This window comes from Bemisia tabaci, chromosome 5, assembly GCF_918797505.1.
Source record: "Bemisia tabaci chromosome 5, PGI_BMITA_v3".
NCBI lineage: Eukaryota > Metazoa > Arthropoda > Insecta > Hemiptera > Aleyrodidae > Bemisia > Bemisia tabaci.
Genome location: NC_092797.1, coordinates 8,324,473 through 8,345,259, shown reverse-complemented (window position 1 = coordinate 8,345,259; position 20,787 = coordinate 8,324,473). Strand labels below are relative to the sequence as shown.

General features: G+C 37.4%; 1 protein-coding gene across 1 annotated transcript; it reads right to left on the bottom strand.

Moving 5' to 3' along the window:
- Positions 1–924: 924 nt before the first annotated feature.
- On the bottom strand, positions 925–18,827 carry LOC109034884 (uncharacterized). The gene is made up of 11 exons (XM_019048273.2): positions 18,613–18,827; positions 15,488–15,758; positions 14,805–14,981; positions 12,709–12,816; positions 12,321–12,433; positions 11,538–11,765; positions 10,699–10,916; positions 7,163–9,962; positions 6,652–6,770; positions 5,457–5,562; positions 925–4,234 (listed from the first exon to the last, which is right to left on the bottom strand). Exons 1-10 carry the CDS (start codon positions 18,679–18,681, stop codon positions 5,490–5,492), a joined length of 4,176 nt encoding a protein of 1,391 aa, XP_018903818.2. The 5' UTR covers positions 18,682–18,827; the 3' UTR covers positions 925–4,234; positions 5,457–5,489.
- Positions 18,828–20,787: the final 1,960 nt, after the last annotated feature.

The following is a 20,787-nucleotide window of genomic DNA, read 5'->3' as shown; positions in this document are numbered from 1 at the left end:
TTTTACCAAAGCTTATTAAATATGTTCCTCCCAGCTCCGAAAAGAATACATAGTTATGAGTGAAAAAATGAATGTGAGATATTTCTACTCATTCTTAGTGCTCTATGATCTAGACGTGCTCAATCAAAAATGATTTTAACGGGGAGAGAAATAGATAGAAATCTCACATCTTCAATATTTCTCTGAAGAAATGCACTCTCCAAATTTTAGGAAAGTCAGAGATAAATTAGGTAGGTGGGGAGAGTTTAATTTGTATTTAAGCATGAAAACTAAAGTATTTCTCTTTTTTCACAGCATAATACAGCACTATCGACTATCCTTCTTGCCTTTTGACTTGAAATTTTTGGAACCTAAGAAACTATTAAACTTTGTTTATGGTAGGGCAACATTTCATATTAGTTGTAATGCTTTAAAGTCTAGCGTTTGCAAATGAAGAAAAATAAAAATTAAGACTGCTGAAGCGTCTTTAAGTTAGAACTGACAGCTGAGAAATTCTAAAGAAAGGTTCAAGATCAGTTAAAAAAAAAAAAAAAGGTAAAAAAAAAACTGTATTAAACGTTACGGTTTCCAGAGATTCCTGTTTTTTAGGTTCACCTTTTCTGTTAATCTGTTAAGAAAGAAGGGAAAAAAATTATGAAAATCCATCGCTGAACACTTCATCACAGCAAAAAGCCAAGTCTTTACCAAACCACCTGAATAGGTGATTTGGCCTTCTCAGCTGTCAAATTCTCGAGAACACAAATTAACTCTGTAGGAAACTGTTTTGATAATATATTGCTGGGTAAAATCTTTAAGATCTGTATATTTAGGACTGTGAAAAACTCAGGCACTTTAATAACATTTCAAAAGTATGTGCATGTACGGAAATCTTGAATAGAATTTCGTGAAGAGCTGGTTTTGGCAGTTTTGTGTTTTTTTTAAAAAAAAAAAAACAAGGTAGAATTGTTTTGTCACAGCAAAAAAAGACCAGCGAGGTGGTCCTAATCCCTGTTTCTTAGAGGTGAAAAAATTGGACTTCATTTTGCAATTAGGAACAACAATTTCTGGAGCATCTGTAAAAACACTTATGAGCGTAGGGAACATACCCTGTTTTTAAAGTCAGACAGAAATCGTAATTCCTCAATTCTAAATGTGGTCCAATTGATTCTCAATGTTTTCATTCTTTGTCTGAACAAGCAAAAATATTTTGAGTCTCTGCACAAGTGGTTTGTTAAGTAATATTTTTGGTTACCTCATAATTATGCTGCTGTTTCATAATTACTGCAGCTGTGTGTACATTGAAATGAAGTAAGAAACCTAATTGGGTTTGTTAGGTGTCTAAATGCTTTCTTCCGCTAAGAAATTTATCAGTTTAAGAACTCATCGGAATTTTATCATTGCTAAAAGGAGTTGGTGTTACTGAAATCAAAATAGGGCATTTGCCTGTTAAGATAGTAATTTTCTAAATATTTTCAGTTTTTGTGTTAGCGATTAAATAAAATTAAAAATGTACTGACGTAAAAAAAAATATCCTTGCATAAACTTAGTAACGTTCCTCAAATGACATTCACCTCAAAATTTTGGTTAGGGTTCTACAAATAAACCACAATTGACTGACTGAACACACGATTGAAAAATAGAGAAACAGAATTATTATTATTTCTTTTTTTCAATTGAAAAAATACCGTATGGGAAGAAAATAAATAAATATCAATGTACACAATTCAAATCAGTCCCTGTGGGATACATATCTGTTATTACATTGTTACTACGATAAAAATACCTATCATTTTTGTAGAATTCTTTCAACATAGAATCAAAAATATCTGGGTTTAATAAGAGCAAAAGTTATGGGAACGGTTAAAAAGTAATTTTGGTAGAGACTTCAGGAAATCAAAATAGGAAATTTTTTGAACAAATATATTAAAATAGATTCTCGCAAAGATGTTCACCAATTGAAGAATACGAGAGTAACTAAACAAAATAGAAAAGGACAAATTTCGAGGGTGTATAGATTCTTATAAAAATGATATGCCTGTCAGAGTGATGGGCATTCAAATATTGAGGGGGAAATTCTACTTAAGAAGTCTCCACTTAAAATTGTGGGCGTTCAAAATGAGGCAAAGCTATCACTTATAAGCAACTGATATCTTCTCATTTTGATGGTCCCACTCAAGATGAGTCAATTCTCTATTTCCCAGCAATACAAATCAACACATTTCCTAATACAGAGAGGACTTACAACTAGCAAATAGTCAAACCGTTGTGAGACAGAGAGAAAATAAAGATCTTGCTATCTTATCACTAGGGTGTCTACAGGTTCCAAGGAAAGATGTCCGACCTTTCAATAGAATAATCTACCAATAGCTGGAAAAAATTGAAAAGTGAGGAATTTAAATTACTAATTTAAAAACAATAAAATAGCTTCTAGATAATTTTGACAGTTCAGGAAATTTTGAGATTGGAAAAATCGGGCAAGAGAAAAAATTATGGACTACTTTTGGGGGAATTTCGTACACTTCGTACGTTTACTTCCTGCCGTACCGAGTTTTCCAGCCCTATAGACACCCTGGTTGTTAATCAAGAGTTGGTGAGCATTTTGAGATAAATAGGTACAAATTTTCAGAAATTAAACAATTTTAATTTTTCTCATGAGGGTGAAATTTAAAAATATTCCACCCAATTACTGTAAGAGTAAATCGAACAATTTTTCCATTACTACAGTTTCAATCGCAAGAGCCGATTTCTGTTGAATCATGTTTGAAAAAAGATGGAATTAACAACTTATCTTTCACATTCTACGAATTAAGACTAACTTCTCAAATCTTAAGGCAAGCTCTCAGCATCTGGCTTGTAAACGATGCCTGAACACTCGGACTTGATTTCAGTTTGAAGTAAATTAGGCATTAAGCTTGTACAGTCTGAGTGTTCCTGAAGACATCTATGTGTATGATGTTCGAAAGTTCTTTAGAAGACAAGCTCACGGAGTTCATCCTACTTTGATTCCATTTGTATAGGAATTCAGGATTTAACAAGCTCAACTGGTGTAGACTTTAGCAGAGAACAAAATGGTAGCCCCAGTGTCATCCAAAATCCTACTCCTCACAGCTCATCAGTTCTCAAAGATGAAGATGCAATGGCTGGCAATTATTGAGCTACAAGAAAGTCCTTATCTAAAATTTTCGTTAAATAATACATCAGCAGGGTTGCCATTTGGCATGAAAACCCAAAAGATTGAGTTAGTAATTTTAAGCTCATAACCTCAGCAATTCTACTCATGTATTAAACTCTATCTCTACCCGTATAAAACTTGATAGATAATAGTGATTAACTCTTCCATAATTCTTTTTGGTGTTCATTACAGCTTCAACTGTTAAGGCTTGGACTTGGAAATAAATTTATAACGAAACCAAGAGCATCATGTCATTCATTGCTCAATTGTACAAGGGATTATTTAGGTACTTATATCCAAGGATCTTCAAAGGATGCAAATGAATTGAGTGATGAATAATGATCACAACAACGTAATAGAACTGTCTTAACCCATTGCTTGATACAATGGCATGAGGAATTAAGTGACTGGAATGCATCAACACATTTAAGATTATGATACTTGATCAAAAGGAGTTTTAAACTTGCCTTACAGTTTTAGAATTATCAGATTTCATTTCACTCATGATTTACTATTTTCGTACTTCAATTGAGAATTTACTCACATATTCTACATTTTTCTCTCTGTCATTTGGTCAAACCATGTGAACAGAAACATATTTCTCCTCCACAATACATTTTTTCCCTTTTTTTTTTTTTTTTTTTTTTTTTTTTTTTTTTTGGCTTTTTTGCTTTTATTGGAGCTACTATGGAAGCTACAAGTAACTATTTTAGTAGCATTTTTGGATTTCTTTTTAACAGACCCAAAATGAAACAGGGAGGGTCAGAAAAAAAAGACACATGAACTGATTTAACTGAAATCGGCTTAGTCATTAAAATTACGTAACTTTACATACACATATACACAATTTATATGCACTTTCTTCTTGACACTTTATGTTACAAATCCAACAAGTAGCGGTTCATTGGAATGATGTTAGGTTGTCCATTGCTGCGCACAAAGGGCATGCGACGTCACAAGAAAATTAACCACAATTCTCTTCATCATAACTCATAGGTTAAAAAATTTAAGTACACAACCAACATCAAACACTAGAAACAATCCATCCAAGAGAACTTGCGGAGAGCTTCATCACCATTTCATCTGTAATATGACCGAAAAATGTATTAGTTACAGACACATGAGCTTTGAGGATGTTATTGAGTTAGATGAAAGACTAAGGAGACGAAGATTGAACACAAAGCCGAGAAAATTGAACAGGGTGGATCACATTCCTACATAAAGTCCAAATCCGAAAAATGTTAAAACACTAGAAACTACATATTCAAAACTTGTTTTAACTAAGATTGTGGTAAAAACCCAAAATAAAGTTACATTACCTACTAGTTTTTTTCAGGGATTTTAGGTTAAACGAGGGGTTGTCGGTATGAACTCAGATGCAATATTTCTATAAAGTTTATTTTACAGCTAGTTTCAGTCAAAATTACTTTAGACATGAAAGCATTGGTAAAAACTGAAAACTTTATCTACTTTGAATGCCATGATTACCTCATCCTGTTGCCATGAGTAAATATTAGTAAGTAATTAAATCATTACGTTCCAGTGAAATTCTGATGGAAAGTTATGTATCTTGACTGTGCAATATTATTGTCGTTTGAAGTGAATATTTTTGTGGTTTTGTAATAAATAAGATTGTTTGTTCATAACTGTTGTACGTACTGCGTCCATGTTGCATTGGTATTCGAGGTGGTTCATTTATTCATTTTTGTTTGGGTACATCAACTAGGGCACTCTGTTCAAGTCCTTTATTAAATACAAAGAACACAGGCTTTTTTCTTTTTTTTTATCATGGGTTGATGCTGCATATGATGTCATGAGCTTCCAGCTAATAAGAAACGTTTTAAAATAACTTTAGCTTTAAGCCTCTTTTTATCAGTCAAAAAGGCAGTTTGGTGCTTTTTAATGAAATTGTAATTTAAGGAGGATTAAGAATGTTGCGGATTACACAATTATTACCGATAGGTTTCATTTGAACTTCATGAGAGTTTTTGTTTTGTGAGAAAGTTGAAACCTCCTGTTAAAAAGAGAGAAGAAAAAGAAAAAAAAAAGGGGGCTTTGCAGAGTCTTGATACCTCACAAAAGATGTTAAGAATGCTTGACATCCGGATATTCACCCAAGAAGGCTGAGATATGTTAGTGCAGTGGAATGTCGACACATATTGACTGTCAAAAGGGAAATTAGGAAGGCTTTCATGGATCAACAAACAATATGTAACAAATACAGGAAAACTAAGGAAAATAAAGAGAGAGATAGAAGAGAAGAAAAGAAATACCACAACATCAGAAAAAAATTCAAAAGACTTACATTACAGGACACCTTAACAGTTGCCTCTTGACTTTATCGCTGCGTCCGCCTTACGGCTTTCTTTATACGCCTCCCTGAAGCTGCAGCAGCACCTGTTGGTGTTGCTCTGAAACACAAAAAGGAATGAAGAGATATTTTTGACATATAAAATGCATGCATACTTTTTTTAGCGCTCCAGAAAAAATGCATAACCTCAAAAGAGCCTGGAAACCTGATGAACTAGGTAAGAACAGAAAAATGGCAGGCAAAAATATGAGTTTCTCTTCTCCCTTATTTCTCAAAATTTTTCTATCACAGGCTCAGAAAAGACTGAAAATAGTCCCAGATCCACAACTCCTTGACAAACCAAAAAAGCCAAAACATGCCTCACACCCCTGAGAGTCTACTAAAATTTCATTTTGGATTTTCCTGATATTTCGAATACAATTTCCCAATTTTTAGCGCAAATAAATTGACACATTTTTGATTTTGGAAAACATCATATTTGATAAATTGGATCAAATGTTTCACTTTGGCATGCACTAAACTACATGTAGTTAAAAAATGATTGACGCACACAGAATTTTTTGATCCATGGCCGATTTCCATGATAATATCAAATGTCCTTATATTTTCTGGTTTTTCTGGCTGTTACTGCCACTGACACCCTCTGAAATTACAGGACTCGCAAAGCATTTTTTTTTATAACCATAGTGGACTTATTTAGTGACTGTCATTTGATATAATATAAAGCCCTTGGTTCAAATGTAAACGAACACAGAACCTTGTTTCAGATTCGCGCCCTTTGCGCCATGGTGGTAAAATGCATACAAGTGTTTCTTACAATCAAAAGTTCTCCTGTTTAATGAGTCTTCATTTGATTTATGACTGGTCAATGACTAAAATTTGATAAATTAACGCAATTAACTCATGAAGAATTCGTACGTGAGGTTATGTTCATTTGTTTTGGTTTGGACCAAGAGTCCAATATTATATCGAATGATGTAACATTTAAATCAGTCTATCGACTTCTTTCTTCAGATTTGTTCCCAAAAAATCTTACGAGAGGCTTAACATTTACTCTTATTTTAACTCTTCAGCGATGAAACAGAAAAGTGGAGAGGACACTTTCGAACCCAACTTATGGGATCCACTGAACATCTGAAATAAGATAATGAGCGCATCAAGATTATGAAAAAATAAATTGAATACATACGAGAAGGATGGTGGAGCTCCACCGGTGAAATTGAAAGTTGATGGAACGTGAACGTTGAATGTCGGTGTGGCATTAGTCGCCTGAGCGCCAAAGACAGGAGATGGGGCAGCATTGGCATTCTAAATAAAAGAAAAAACATCAAAATTAAGGAAGAAAGCGAAAAGGACAGCAATGTTCCGAGACCATTCACTTGATTTAGCAAATATTTTGGGTATTGATTTACAAACCACAAGCAAAATTATACACCAAAATATTATTTTCCTTCAACAATAATGAAAAAGTCAAAGCAGCTTGTAAAAATTTTGGTGAGAGTTGGCGGTTGACACACAATGACGCAAATAAAAACATGCAGTAATTAACAGGTTGATCTAACTCGGGAAAGGCATGTTGCGATATGCAATGATATCATTTTAAGAGCTAAGTATGCCCTTGTTTTTCTTTCTCCAGAAAGAAATACAGCTACACAATTTACTTTTCTTAGAAAATATTGTAGTGAGGAGATAATGCATACCTGGCCGCCAAAGCTGAAAACAGACTGCGGAGCAGGAGCGGTGCTGTTAGCTCCAAAGTTGAAACTAGGTTGAGATGGAGCTCCAAATGAGGGTGCAGGATTGGCCGGAGCACCGAAAGGAGACGGATTTGAGTTCGGAGCTACAGGATTCCCAAAAACGTTGTTCTGGTGTGGTTGCATGAAAACAGAGGACTGCTCTGGTTTGGGTGCAGCTGTCACAGCAGGGCTAGGAGCTGCGGCTGCACCAAAAGAGAAACCACCACTAGCCGGAGTATTATTTGACTGAGGGGCAGAGAAGTTAAATCCTTGAGGTTTATTTGTCTGAGGCATTGCTGAGAATGAAAATCCACCACTGGCTGGGGCAGAGGGGGCTGTGCTTGCTGCAGATCCAAAGGAAAACGCAGGCTTTGACTCAGCTGCGGTTGTTGTTACAGTTGACTGGAATGGGGAAGAAAATGTATTCTTATTTGCAGCACCAAATGGAGAAGCAGAGACAGGTGCAGCCTCTGACGATGCATTGAAGTTAAAGACGGATGTATTAGAATTGACGGCTCCGAAAGTAGGGGCTGCAGGAGCTGGTTCCACAGGCTTGGCACCTCCAAACGCAAACGCATTTGATGGTGCAGATGAACTGGTGTTACCAAAAGCAAAACCACCAGAAGTTCCGAAACTATTCCCAAGTTGAGGAGTGCTGACAGCGACTTTATTCTCAACAGTTCCAAACAGATTTGTTTGTGGTTTGACAGCTGCTCCGAATACGTTTTCTTTGGGAGCTTCAGTTGCACCGAATAGGGATTCCTTTGGCTTATCAATTCCACCGAAAACGGAGTCTTTCGGTTTGTCTACACCACCAAAGACGGATTCTTTAGGTTTCTCAATGTTGCCGAACAGACTTTGATTCGGTTTATCAGCATTACCGAACAAACTTTCTTTTGGTTTTTCAGCTGCAGCAGCTTGTCCAAATGAAAATCCGGCTGCGGGAGGCTTGAAAACTGAGCTAGAATCAAACGAGAAAGATGGTTTAGAACTGGCGGTGGCGCTGTTTAAGGCAACTGCAGAGGTAGCACTTGGCTGAGTTGAAGTTGATTCAATTTTCATGTCTTGGACTGCTTTCTGAGATTGTGGTGCCACCTGCGCTGAACCTTGGTTAGTCGCAGCACTATAAGAGGGTGGCGATGCAAACGCACTGGCGCCAAAACTGAATGTGCTATTAGGAAGAGAGGTCCCTTTGCTTCCATCTGGCACACTAGTTGAGGTTGGAGAGCTAAAACTGGGGACATTCGGTTTCGCAAGGAGAGGTGAGGCCTGGCTCTTGACAGGACTTGCAATGTTCTTGTTGGTATCGAACACTGATTGTTTGACATCCACACTGCCGAACGGATTGACAAAACCAAGAGATTTCTTAGCTGGTGGTGCTTCACTATCTGTGACATCCAGAGCAGTTTTAGGAGGCGTGGGTGCAGCGAAATTAATTTTAGGTTCATCCGGTTTTTTAGGCTCCGTTGATGCAGGGGCATTGAAATTAAAAGCAGGAGCTGGAGTCTCTTTCTTAGCATTAGGTGGAACTCCAAATGAGAAAGCTGGTGGTGTTCCACCAATGGTTGCTGTCCCATTGTCTCCAAACTTGAACCCTGATGAAATGGCCGGTTTTTCTTGGGTGTCATCTTTCTTGATACCAAAACTAAATTTCGGTTCACTAGCTTTGTCAACGCCAAAGTTGAATTTTTGATCGCTGCTGACTGACAGACCTGATGATTTCAATCCAGTTGCGGATTCACCACCACTGCCTGGTTTAGGAGTTTCACAAGCAACGCACTTGTTCGTATCACCTTTATTTTGAACCATGCAAACACCGCATTCCCATGCTCCCGCGGGTTTCTTGAATTTATCTCCAAAACCTGCCAGACCAGTGGAGGTGCTAACTGGAGTGGTGGAACTGTTGCTAGATGTTGTAATGGTCTCTTTGGGACCTTCTGGCATTTTGAATGAGTTGGTGCCAAAAGCTGAGCCTGTGGAAAAGCCAGTTATGGGAGCGGCAGCAGATTTATTTCCTGAGCTGGAGGGTTTTGCCGTTTCACATGCTATACACTTGGTAGCATCTGGTTTGTTCTGAATAAGGCAGGCAGAACACTCCCATGAACCTTCCGGCTTTTTGAACTTGTCGCCGAAACCTGAAAATCCAGAAGTGGTAACAGACGAAGCAGTTTTAACTTCTTCTTTCATCGAGGGTTGTGTGACACTTCCTGTTGAACTTGACACCGGTTTTAATTGAGAGGTTGTCTTCTCCGTGTTTCCTGGAGAGCTGATTTTCTTTCCGAACATTGAATCTAATTTTTGTTGTTCGGTGAGTGCAGGCAAGATGGGCTTCTCGCTTTCAACAAACGTCTGGCTCGATTTGTCGATAGACCCTGACTTCTTCTCTTTTGGCATTGTATTTGTTGGTTTGTACACAAAGTTCATCGAGGGTGAATTCGAATTTGACGTTGTAGTCTGGGTAGCTGATAAGCTAACAGATTCTGATGAATTTGATTTACTAAGGTCAACTTTTTTGAAAGTGTCAAGACTGGGCTTAGAAAATTTGAAAAAACTACTACTTGAATTGCTAAATGGAGGAATTGGTTTACTAATGGGTGAAGGTTTCGGGGGTAATGCAATGTCAATCTTTGGAAGTGCAGAAACTCCAAGAGAAACATTTGGTAAGTTCACATCTAACGGAGTAATATTCATATCTTTGTCTCTGTCCTTTCTTTTGGTTTTTATTTTGCCTTTGTAATTGTCACAAGTCTCACCATCATCTTCCCTGGAAAAAAAATAAATAAAACAAATTGTGAATAGAGCATTAAACAGAAAAAAGTGCATGATCACCTGGAGCATAGGCATGATTTATTCTTCACTTTCAGATCAGTTTTTCATTGATCGAGCATGTAATACCTTCCTGGCAGAGGATGAAATGTCTCAAAGTGGTCAGTTTGACAGTGCTCAAGCGAAATTCCCTGCCCTAAGCCTCCAGACTTCTTTGACAAAGTGGACGAAACTCAATTCAGGTGAAAATCTTCCCCTTTTGGTAAGAGAGATAGGCCTAAGGGGTAGTGCAGGAATTTCATCTTGTCTTACGATTATCCAGGTATCTCAAAGCTAGGGACGAGAACCAGAAAAATTATCGGACTCTTCAGGAACATTAAATTTTTTGCCAGATTAGTACACTTATCTTATTCAAGTCCTAGCATGGAAAAAGATCCGAGGATAATTTTTTTCAAAGAAGCACTACAAAAATATTATTTTAAAACCTCAAACTTCAGAACTTTCTACGTAGTCCATTTGATGGAGTGTAAATAGTTTATTAGACGCATATACACAGTGAATGGCACTAAGTTGACAATTCTAAGCAAAAATTGCTATAACTAGAAAAGACTTCTGGTAACTTAATGATAGTTTTTCCAGAACTTTTGACTCACATCCTCACACTGGATATTTAAACTACTATTTATATCATCAACTGATCAACAGAAATTTTCTCCTGAAAGACTAAGATTTACCTGATGGAATAGTCACTAGCAGGAGTTGAGAATGTTGATGAAGAATTTCTAGCTGCCAGCATTGAATCTTGCAAACGTTCTTTGCGTTTTAGTCTTAGAAGGTCTGGAGTGGTTGGTATACTAGAGCTCAGTTCAGACATTTTACGTTTGTTCGGTCTAACTCTTTCATCAGTTTTGGGGGATGATTTTTTCAATGGTATACGTTTTGCGTCCAGGACCTGAAAGAGAAGACAAACACCACTACCATTAGACTTAAAGTTTTGATTTTCAAATACAATGGTTGTCCTCAAAGTGAGTTTCTATAAAATTCTTTTTCTGTGATATTGTAACAGCTAAACTGCCTCAGCCAAGACATGTTTTTAGGTTGTATCCTCAGAATCTCAAAAAGCTATAGATTCTAATAATTGGCTGCCTGGTAACAGGGCAATTGAATATTTCTTGCAATCCAAATAACAATGATCATCAGTACATAAAATTTCTTTCAAAAATTCTGTCTTTCCTCATCGACCTATTCTGGATGGAAAAATTAGCAATAATTTCAATTTAAATTTTTCCTACTGTTCCTAAGTACTACTCTGTGCCTCTGAAATTTCATCAGCTAATATACCTACTGAAAGAACCCTACAACGCCAGTTGGACGTTTGACCAAATTGTGGACAATGTATTAACTTTTTTTTTTGTCTACAATTTTTATCTCCTGGGAACAAAGAACATAACTTGATAAGTGCAAACGTCTGAATAAAAATTGCACATCAACTACAAAATTTGACCATTTCAGTAAGCATTGAAGCCACTGATACAAGCTTGAAGCTATGTCAGAAAACAGAAAACAAACTTACTGGGGTAGAAAATTGTTCTAAGGCATCTAAAATCCTTCTTGCGGTAGAGCTCATTCCAGTGGTGGTTGTTGTTCGACAAGGGCTCACCGCTGGACGAATAGCTAGATTAGGTGAATGATGCGTAGGTGAGAAAAGGCCTCCTACTTCAGCGCAACGCCGATAATGCGAAGCTCCACCGTACATAGTGCGACCAGAGTAAAATGGACTAGTGTTAGGGCTTGCTCCTATCTAAAAACATCATTGAAAAACAGGACTCATCGCTATATTTTCTTCAACAAATGAATTTATTTATCCAAATTTTTATTTGATCTCAACCAACATACAAACAGAAAATTGAATTCTGCCAAAACACCTGTATCCAATCAGGGGCAAAGAAAGTTTTTCAGAGCAAAAATTGGTTGCAATCTCAGCCTCAAAATTTCTTTAGTCTCAGAAAATTTTCTCACTGCGTAAAACAGACAAAAGTACACATTGAAACAACATATTGAAAGAAATCGGTGCGCTATATCATTTTTCCACAGTTTCATAACCTCTTGAAAAACTTCTCAAATACTAAGTAAAAAAATCTTTTGGCTAACAGTTAAGAAATTATTATGCTACATACGATGTACCAGGGAGGGGGCCTAGATGTACAATACTCGCCATTTTGATAAGTAAATTTAAGAAAACTTAACTGCACTTTTACTGCAGTATCAACATTGATAGAAAAAACTGAAATCTTTACTCAGAATCCTTACTATTTTCCTGCAAGATTACAATGATGAGATAAGTTCTTAGACTCACCTTAGACGATGCTATGAAGGATGAGGCATTGAAGGATGGGCGCCTTGCTGCTAGGGTATTAGGATTCATTCGACTATGCTGTATCCTAGATCTTGACAGACTGCTCATTTCTCCTGTAACAGACAAAAATCTACTGTCACAAGATTCTAGGATAGAAGTTCTTTAATAAGAGGCATCTCTAAAGTTAAATATTTGCAGAGAGCTTATAAGTTGCCTGCCTTACAGGTCAATTCGACCAGTTTCAATGTGTTCCGCAGGGGCCAAGGTCATTGGCCGGCACTCGCAAGGCTGATTTTTATGTAGAATTGGCATCTCAGTTTAGGAAAATACCTTAATTAGATTATGGGAGAAAAAGTGAATCGGCTATTGATCAGAAATAATATCATACCTGATACATTCGTGTTATTGCTACTATTCTTCTTAAAAATGTTATCTTGAGGAACCAAAGATGAGCACCCACTAGTTGACTCACTGCTGTCTGAGCAATTATCATCTCCTGAAAAGGATGAAACAAGAGTTAAATATTTGAAAAATCTAGAAACCCCCAAAAGGTACCATAAAAAGAGTAAACTTACATGCTACAACACTTGATCAAGATCTGGTCCTACGAATGATGACACACAAAAAATGGTCACATCAACTTTAATCGAAGTTAGCTGCAGTGATTAAGACCGAAATAAATTATTCTTTTCAAACTCTTGACACGGAATCTATAGAATGGACACTTATATGCAAAATAGGTCCATCTGCAATGTAAACCATGTGGAGATGGTTTCCTTTCGCATAAATGCATTTAAATGGTCCAATTCAGGCAAATCCTTTCACCATTTCTCATCTTGAAAGATTTCCTCTGATTTTATCTCCGAGATTGACAGACCTCCATGGCAAGTTCAAAATAAAAAAATGTGCAAGAAAAATAACTGCCAATCTTCAAACTTGTGACGAATGCACACAAAATGCACTGACTGACTATGATTGACTATGCACTGATCTCACATGCTAGTCATGTATCTTACATTGCACTCACTAACAATGCCGCGGCATTAAGCCTTTAATAAGCCTTACTTTGAACAAAAATGATTGTCTTCACTCAATTTTTGCTACATCTGTAGCAAAAGGGTTAAAAATGGATGAATCAGAGATTGGCATGGTCTATAATTTGACTTGGCACATTATTACATGTCAGGGTCAAAAACATTGAATCTTGTAGATCGTGCATCCTGTGTTACGGAAAGCGAGACAACTTTGAAAAATTGCATGCCGATGAGTGGTGGCACCAACCCACATCTATGAGTTTGTGTGTCCCAGTTGCACACATCTGCGCATGTGCAGTAGCAGTTCCAGTGAATTTTTGTCGGATTGTGAGGCTTTTTTCCTCGGTAGGTAAATAATTAGTTCGGAAAAATGAAACAATGCTATTCCGGTGTAAAATTATGTGTTCTAAAACTTTTCTTCTTAATAATTTAGTCTGAAAATGGACTCTAAACGAGATATTTGTGAAAAACCGAGCACAGGCATGAATTCTCCATTGCCTCTCTACAGTCTCTTCGAGTGCTTGGGACACACGCTCTCTCCCCTTCCCCGCCGGCCCATCATGGGGCTCCAAGAGACTTGCTTTGCTCCGCCTGTAATAAACCGAGCCAGGCGCACAGTCTACGTGATTCAATGTCTTTGGTCAGGGTTCACAAGGAATTTTTTTAAATTGAAAACCAAGCAAAGTTTCTCTGGATTATGAGTATCAGAAAATATAATTTAAGACATAATGCCGTCTATTTTTGCCTTGAGAAACTTGGAAAATGTGATGAAATCAACAAAGGTTGAAAACACTTCCCATTCTGAGAAGATGGGTACTCGTGGTTAAAGACAATGATGAAACGTAGTGCTCTCAAAAAAGTGACTCATGCAGTTTCTCTTAAATCCATACTTCAAATATAATTTCTCTTCCTTCCTCAGTTCCGTGGTTCTCAGAGACATGAACGAAACAGCTAAAAGATGATAATGGTGAATGATATGGTATATTGAGATGAAACCTGCACATTGAAGACTTGAAAAATTTAACACCATCAGAAGCAATAAAATTCTCTGTTGCTATAATAATAAGAACAGAGAATTCTTCGAAGAATTCCAACCTGCAAATGCGAAATTCTTATGAGAGTCATCAGCCAACAAGCTTCATTGATGCTCTTGTGGTCAATGGTAAGCTGGAGAATTTTGTCCCCCTATCTAAGGACAGATTTTATCTACTTAGGGCCAAAATAGAGATCACTAACCTAAAAAAGCAGCAAAACAGAACTTAATTTTTTGGTAGAAGCTGATGCTACCCGAAAATTCAGGGGGACAAATTAAAAACTGGTTCATTCAAAATGTCACTCAAAATGAGAAATAATCAATCATTCTGCAGTAATCAATACCTACGGTCTTTTAATTAATGTTTCACAAAAATTCTACCCACACAAAAAAAGATGTGAGAAAAGCGCAACATACCATTCATGGTTGTTTTGGATGGGTTTTCAGTAGAGTTACTGATGCAGTTACCAACTTGAGGCGTCGATGCAACAAAACTCATCCTATTTGATGGTCCAGGCATGCTTATGTTATTCGCATTATCACTTGCTTTGTTGTGATTGACAATAGGACTAACTCCTTGACCAATCGATGGACCTGTAAATAAAATCATGAAATAAATTAAAGAAAGAAAAAAACATCGCTTATGACATGAAGAGGGAGATCTAAGAATCGGGACGGGTTTGGCAAAAATACTAACAAAATTCTATGAAAAATTGAAAGAAAAATATTCATAAGTTTACCAGGGAATTCGTATTTTATCAAAGAAAATTTGGCAATGCCTGAAGGTTCATACGGCATTGTTCCTTAGCATGGCAGAGCTGTTCACTGACTCAAAGATTGAAATTGAATTTTTTTTATGATGAGGCAGCTTAAAATGATAAAAGTTACAGCTCCAAATAGCTCCTGAAACTTCAGGCTAAATTGTAAGAAAACTGAAAGCAAAGGAAATCAAAAGAAATACTTCTTGAACACGGCAATTACTACACAAAGTTCCAGATCATAGCAATTAAACCTTTAGAAGCAACAGACATTGATTTAAAACGATTAAGAAGACACAGCTAAGAAAGTAAAACATCAATAGGTATGAATTCTTCTATTACCAGGTTCAGGCGATGGAAACGTTAGCTTGTGCAGCTTTGAGTACTGAGGGTTAAAAGGAACTCTGGCTCTTTTAGCCGGTGGTTGCTCAGCCAGAAGGTCATCTTCGGCTGAAGAGTGCAAGTCATGATTTCCAGGGCTTGTATCGGTTTGCGGACTTTCACCAGTGTCAAAAGGCGATGCTCCGGGCGATGGCATAGCCAGCCATTTTCCAATCCATGCCGGCTGTTGGAATAACTCACTGACGCGAGATGTTACCTTCTTCACGAGAGACTGAAAATTGCAGAACAAAAAACGTCATTTGCCATCAGAGACTAACAATGAGATCCACATGATCTGTACAGAAAATTAATAGAAAGGTTGCCAAACTACTAGATCAGCAGCACAGGGAAAAACCCCTGAAATCATGACTCTTGACCTGGATAACTTTATGATTCTCTGTAAGACATGTCAGAGCAGGACTCTCACGTTAGTCTTTCCAGAGGAAATTACAGTTAAATTAGGACCCAAACAGTGGGAATTCGTAACTTAAATTTGAAAATTGCTGAGGCAACAAGCTGTACCCCTACAATGGTTACCTAATGCTAGAACTACACGGGTCCGTTTGAAACACAATTAAAGTTAATTATTAAGTTAAGTTATCCTGAGTTAACCTGGCAGTTCCAACTTAATGCCATGTATTGCGCTGGCCGAAATTGGCCATCTACTAATTAACATGATAGTGGTTAAAAGATAGTGTCAGATACTTGTTTGATGAGATTTTCTTGGCCAAATAATGGGAAATTCCAAATCAAACACTTAAGTAATTGCAATTTAAAAAGGTGAGACGTTTTTTAAGTTTTGAATGTAGAGCTCGCGCATCATATGTTGAGACAAACATCGATCTCTGACTAGCTCTAAATTAGCACCACTCAACAGAGAGTATGGATTCGATCGAAAAATTGTTAAAAAACCGGTGTCGATTCGATCGACATGAATTGATCGAAAAATTAGAACGTGATTCGATCAACAGTTAATTTAAAAACACCCCTGTTGATTCGATCGACATGAATGGATCGAAAAATTAAAACGTGTGTCGATTGACAATCAATCGACACCGGTTTGATCGACAAAATTCGATCAACTCACGGATTTGACAAACGATTCACAGGTTTATCGATCCATTCACGGGTTTGTCGATCAACTCACGGGTTAGTCGATCAATTCAAGGCTTTTGTCGATCCATTCACGGGTTTGTCAATCGAGTCACGGCTTTTGTCGGTCGACTCACAGGTTTGTCGATCCATTCACCGGTTTGTTGATTGATTCACGGTTGTCGATCGATTCATGTTTTCATTTTACGATCGATTCATGTGGATTGAACCAATACGGGTGTTTATAAATTAACTGTCGAATCGGTGTCGATCAAATTGGTTTTGATCGATTCACAATTTCATTTTTCGATCGATTCATGTCGATCGAATCCATACCCTCCCCACTCAACAGGCTAATACATGCAGTCAGATGGCACCGCTGATGAGTGGTGACATAAACAATACTTTGGCGTTTGTCTCAACATAAGATGCGCGAGCTCTAGCAAGCTGTGAAAACATGACACATTTCAAAACTATTTATAAAACTAATTGGGACTACTTAGAGCACATGGTTGTTATAACGGCACACTACACTGATAAGTTTCAATAGGAAAGGATGATCGAGAAACGGCATCATGATTTTGAAGCAAATAATCACAATTCTAACCGAGTTAAAGGAAGCAAATGTATCAGATTTTACTCGAAAGCCAATCTAGGGTCAGTCAGTAATGTGTTACATTTGATCGGCGCAGAGAGTGTGAGAAGGCGAAGCCAAGCAGCAGTTGGACTGGTCCCTCAGGATTTAAATAATGTAAGTTTACAGTTAGAATCTTCAATCTTGGAGGAAACAAAATAATACTCAGAATGGTAACTCCTTATTCTTGAACAGGAAAAGATAGCTTGGCTTGAGGATTCTGTTATCACTTTCACTATTGGTGGTTCAGAAAACATGCTTCTGGCCAAATTCGGTCTTTGGAACAGACTTGTGGAGCAAGTTTCAACTTGTCTTCAAAAATTTTAATTAAAACATTGTATGAAGCATTGCTAATTTGAGCTTAGGGACCTGTGATAAACAGAACTAGTCCAAGTCTGAAAGTTAGCTACGAGTGCCAGAGGATCTGTCCATGAGTAGACATTTCCTCACCAGGTAAGGAATATTGACACCAAATGGGAAAGATAAATAATGGGTCACCAACTGCTTGCTGTGAGGACATTGAGTACGGATTTGAATGGAAAGTTACTACATGGTGGAACAAGCGGTTTCTTAGAGAGGTTAGGTTCAATCTGGTGCTTGAACATTGATTAGAACTATGGCTAAACTGATAATACACAACAGCCAATTAATGACGCTTTGCATGTATCACCCAGGAATGCGATTAGCCAGTGTTAGTTTGCTAGGGGGGCAGAACCAATATCTAACGTCTGGGTTGTGGTTAGGCTTGATGATGCGCATTATGTTCAAGTTCATCGACTGATCACTTAATCAATCAGGTATAGGCTGAACATTCAAGATAGCTGACCATTGTTATTGAGCATTAAGAGAAAGAATAGACTCAGAATGACAGCTAAAATTGACGAGTTTGAAGAAAGAACTCGGAGAATTGGGACACCTGTTTTTCTTCTAAGTTAGTTGACAGTTATTGACGTTCAAAATCTCAGGATCCGCTTAGGGAGTCAAACATTCAACAAAGACTACCACTACTACTGATAACGATCGGAACAGAAGCCATAAGCAATGCCTGAATGAAAACAGATAGTGCAGCAGGAAAGTATGGTGAGGCAAGTAAGTTTCTGGGAAACAGGCCCAGGATCTGGAGTTGAATCATGCCAGCAAGGTTAAGTTCCATTCCAACTAAGGACTATATGAAGCGAGTTCATTCGGTTCGATGTAAGATTTTGAAAGCATAAAGGCAACAAGCTTCGAAACAACCAGTATAATTTAGACTATGACAGAAGTAAAAAAGCATGATCGGTATCCTTGCTGGGGGCCGTTAATTTTCCACGAGATACGGTAAATGTTTGGCGCCTAAGGTTGCAGCAGAAGAGAGACTTACATTGGAGGCGTCATACGGCTGGAAAGACACGGATTTGTTGTTCTTCACGGTACTGTTGCCTTTAACCATTATTTACACTTTCTCAAGATGCATTTAAAAAATTAGAATATAAATAAAAACCATCACAAACTACGAGAAATTGGAAAACTCATTGGCTCCATCTCGGAACACGGTAAAAGGAAATGGCGGCACTGTGACCACTATGCCATGAATTCGTACTCTGGTGTTGCCTTATTGCTGAATAATCGCATTATAGATTTAATACATTTTCCGGAACTTTATTTTACCACTTGAAGAAATGAATGAAGGAATATCTGGCCAAGAAAGTTAAAATTTACGTAAATAAATTTTCAATTTTCTTAAAACACTCAGATTTTCCGCTGCAAAATTTAAATGCTGATGTATAATCTGAGATGATCCACATTTTACGTATTCACATGGCAACACAGCTATGACATCCTCTCTCCCCACTATCACTCTTCTTTCTTTTTTCTCGTCTTTTCCTCCTTTCTTGCTTCAGCACATTTTCCCATCTTCTTTTGCATTTCTTTCGCAAAGCCCGGTCTCGCATCCTTCTCTGTTCATCCTTGTTGGTTGGCGCGTTATTCAACATCACGCATTATTCGCATATGCAAAAAAGCATGCTTCTTAGTTCTTATCGAGGCTACGGCATGGCAGCGTGAAAAAGTACCTATAAAGCTTTTTTACGTGATGTAAGAATTATAGAGCCAGTTTTTGGCAAATGAATTTCTACTTTCCCCTATTCGCCCCAATACTTTTTAGTGTATTTTTTAAATAAACGTGAAGAGTTATAATGGGACGGCCTCCGCTCCTGTGTTTCTACAATACCTAAATACTTACTTATGGCGAGAAATATTGGGGATCCCATAATTTTTGGGAGTTCTCTGTAATTACAGGTGAGGAACGGAAGCTGTTCCATACTTACCTCCATGTTCCCTTTTTTTTTCCACTTTTTTCTAAAGAAAAACGGGAGTAAGTAAAAAAAACGTCAAGTATTTTAAGTATTTTAAAAGCCTTGGTCTCCACGTGCATCCGCAATGCAAGCTCATTGCCCGATCCCTTCCACCCGGAACGTCACGTACGTGTGTACGGATACGGATAATCATGCGAGAATTATCCACGGTCCATACATCCGAGCAGTGTTCCCAGGTGCTCCTATCTTGAAGAGTCCGTACGCTCTCCGGATGGGCTCGTGTATGTCCGTGCCGCTCCGTGCTCCGCGCTCCGTGAATCGCCTCCCGCGATTTTTAAATACTTACTCTAGTGGACTTCCGGAGATACCTATACTTTATTTCTCAAATGAAGAATTACTAAACATCAATTCTTATAAGAACTTCCATGATTTTTCCTCTCTGTGCGAAGCAAATTCTGAGAAAATTTCAAGGAATGATGTTGATTTGTTCTCTATTAAAAAATATACCTACAGGAACAGTGATTTTTGAATGCTGCCGAACGAACTGTTGTAGCTACCTATGTCCAAATCATGCTTGAATAGCGACATTCAAGTACCTATGTCCTCTAGAAAGCATTGGCAGGAAAAAATAATCGGAACAATTATAGGTACCTACATCAAAAAGCAATAATTCAAAAGATAGGAGCTGACTTTTCATGAAATTCATAATTCCTAAACCCATTGAACTGAATTGAATAACACATAAATTAATGAAAAAGTACTAAATCAGGTCCTGTATGATACCTGAGTTTTATTCGTGGCTTCCTTCTATCAATAACATTGGCGAAATTGAGAAAAAAAGTAAGAAAAAATGTCAGAGTGATCAAACACAAAAGCACAACAATACCTACAGAAAACAGGGACGGACCTTAAATGAAATGGCTGAATTTTGATAAGAATACAATATAATTAATGCAAAAAGTATCTAATTTGTTCCCGGACGATACCCGGCTTTCATACTAAACATAATTGTATCAATAACTTACGCAAAAGTAATAAATATTGCAAAGAAAAGCGGATTAACAGATGCACGGACTGGGCCGGGCGGGCGCACGGACATAAATGAAATGACTGAATTTTGATAAGAATACAATATAATTAATGCAAAAAGTATCTAATTTGTTCCCAAACGATACCCGGCTTTCATACTAAACATCATTGTATCAATAACTTACGCAAAAGTAATAAATATTGCAAAGAAA

Excerpts from the sequence above, each read along its gene's own strand:
- LOC109034884 (XM_019048273.2), bottom strand. The coding sequence starts at position 18,681 with ATGGTTAAAGGCAACAGTACCGTGAAGAACAACAAATCCGTGTCTTTC. Across the intron at positions 11,766-12,320 it reads CCTTCATAGCATCGTCTAAG|ATAGGAGCAAGCCCTAACAC; the intron begins GTGAGTCTAAGA and ends TGATGTTTTTAG. Across the intron at positions 10,917-11,537 it reads TAGAACAATTTTCTACCCCA|GTCCTGGACGCAAAACGTAT; the intron begins GTAAGTTTGTTT and ends CTTCTCTTTCAG.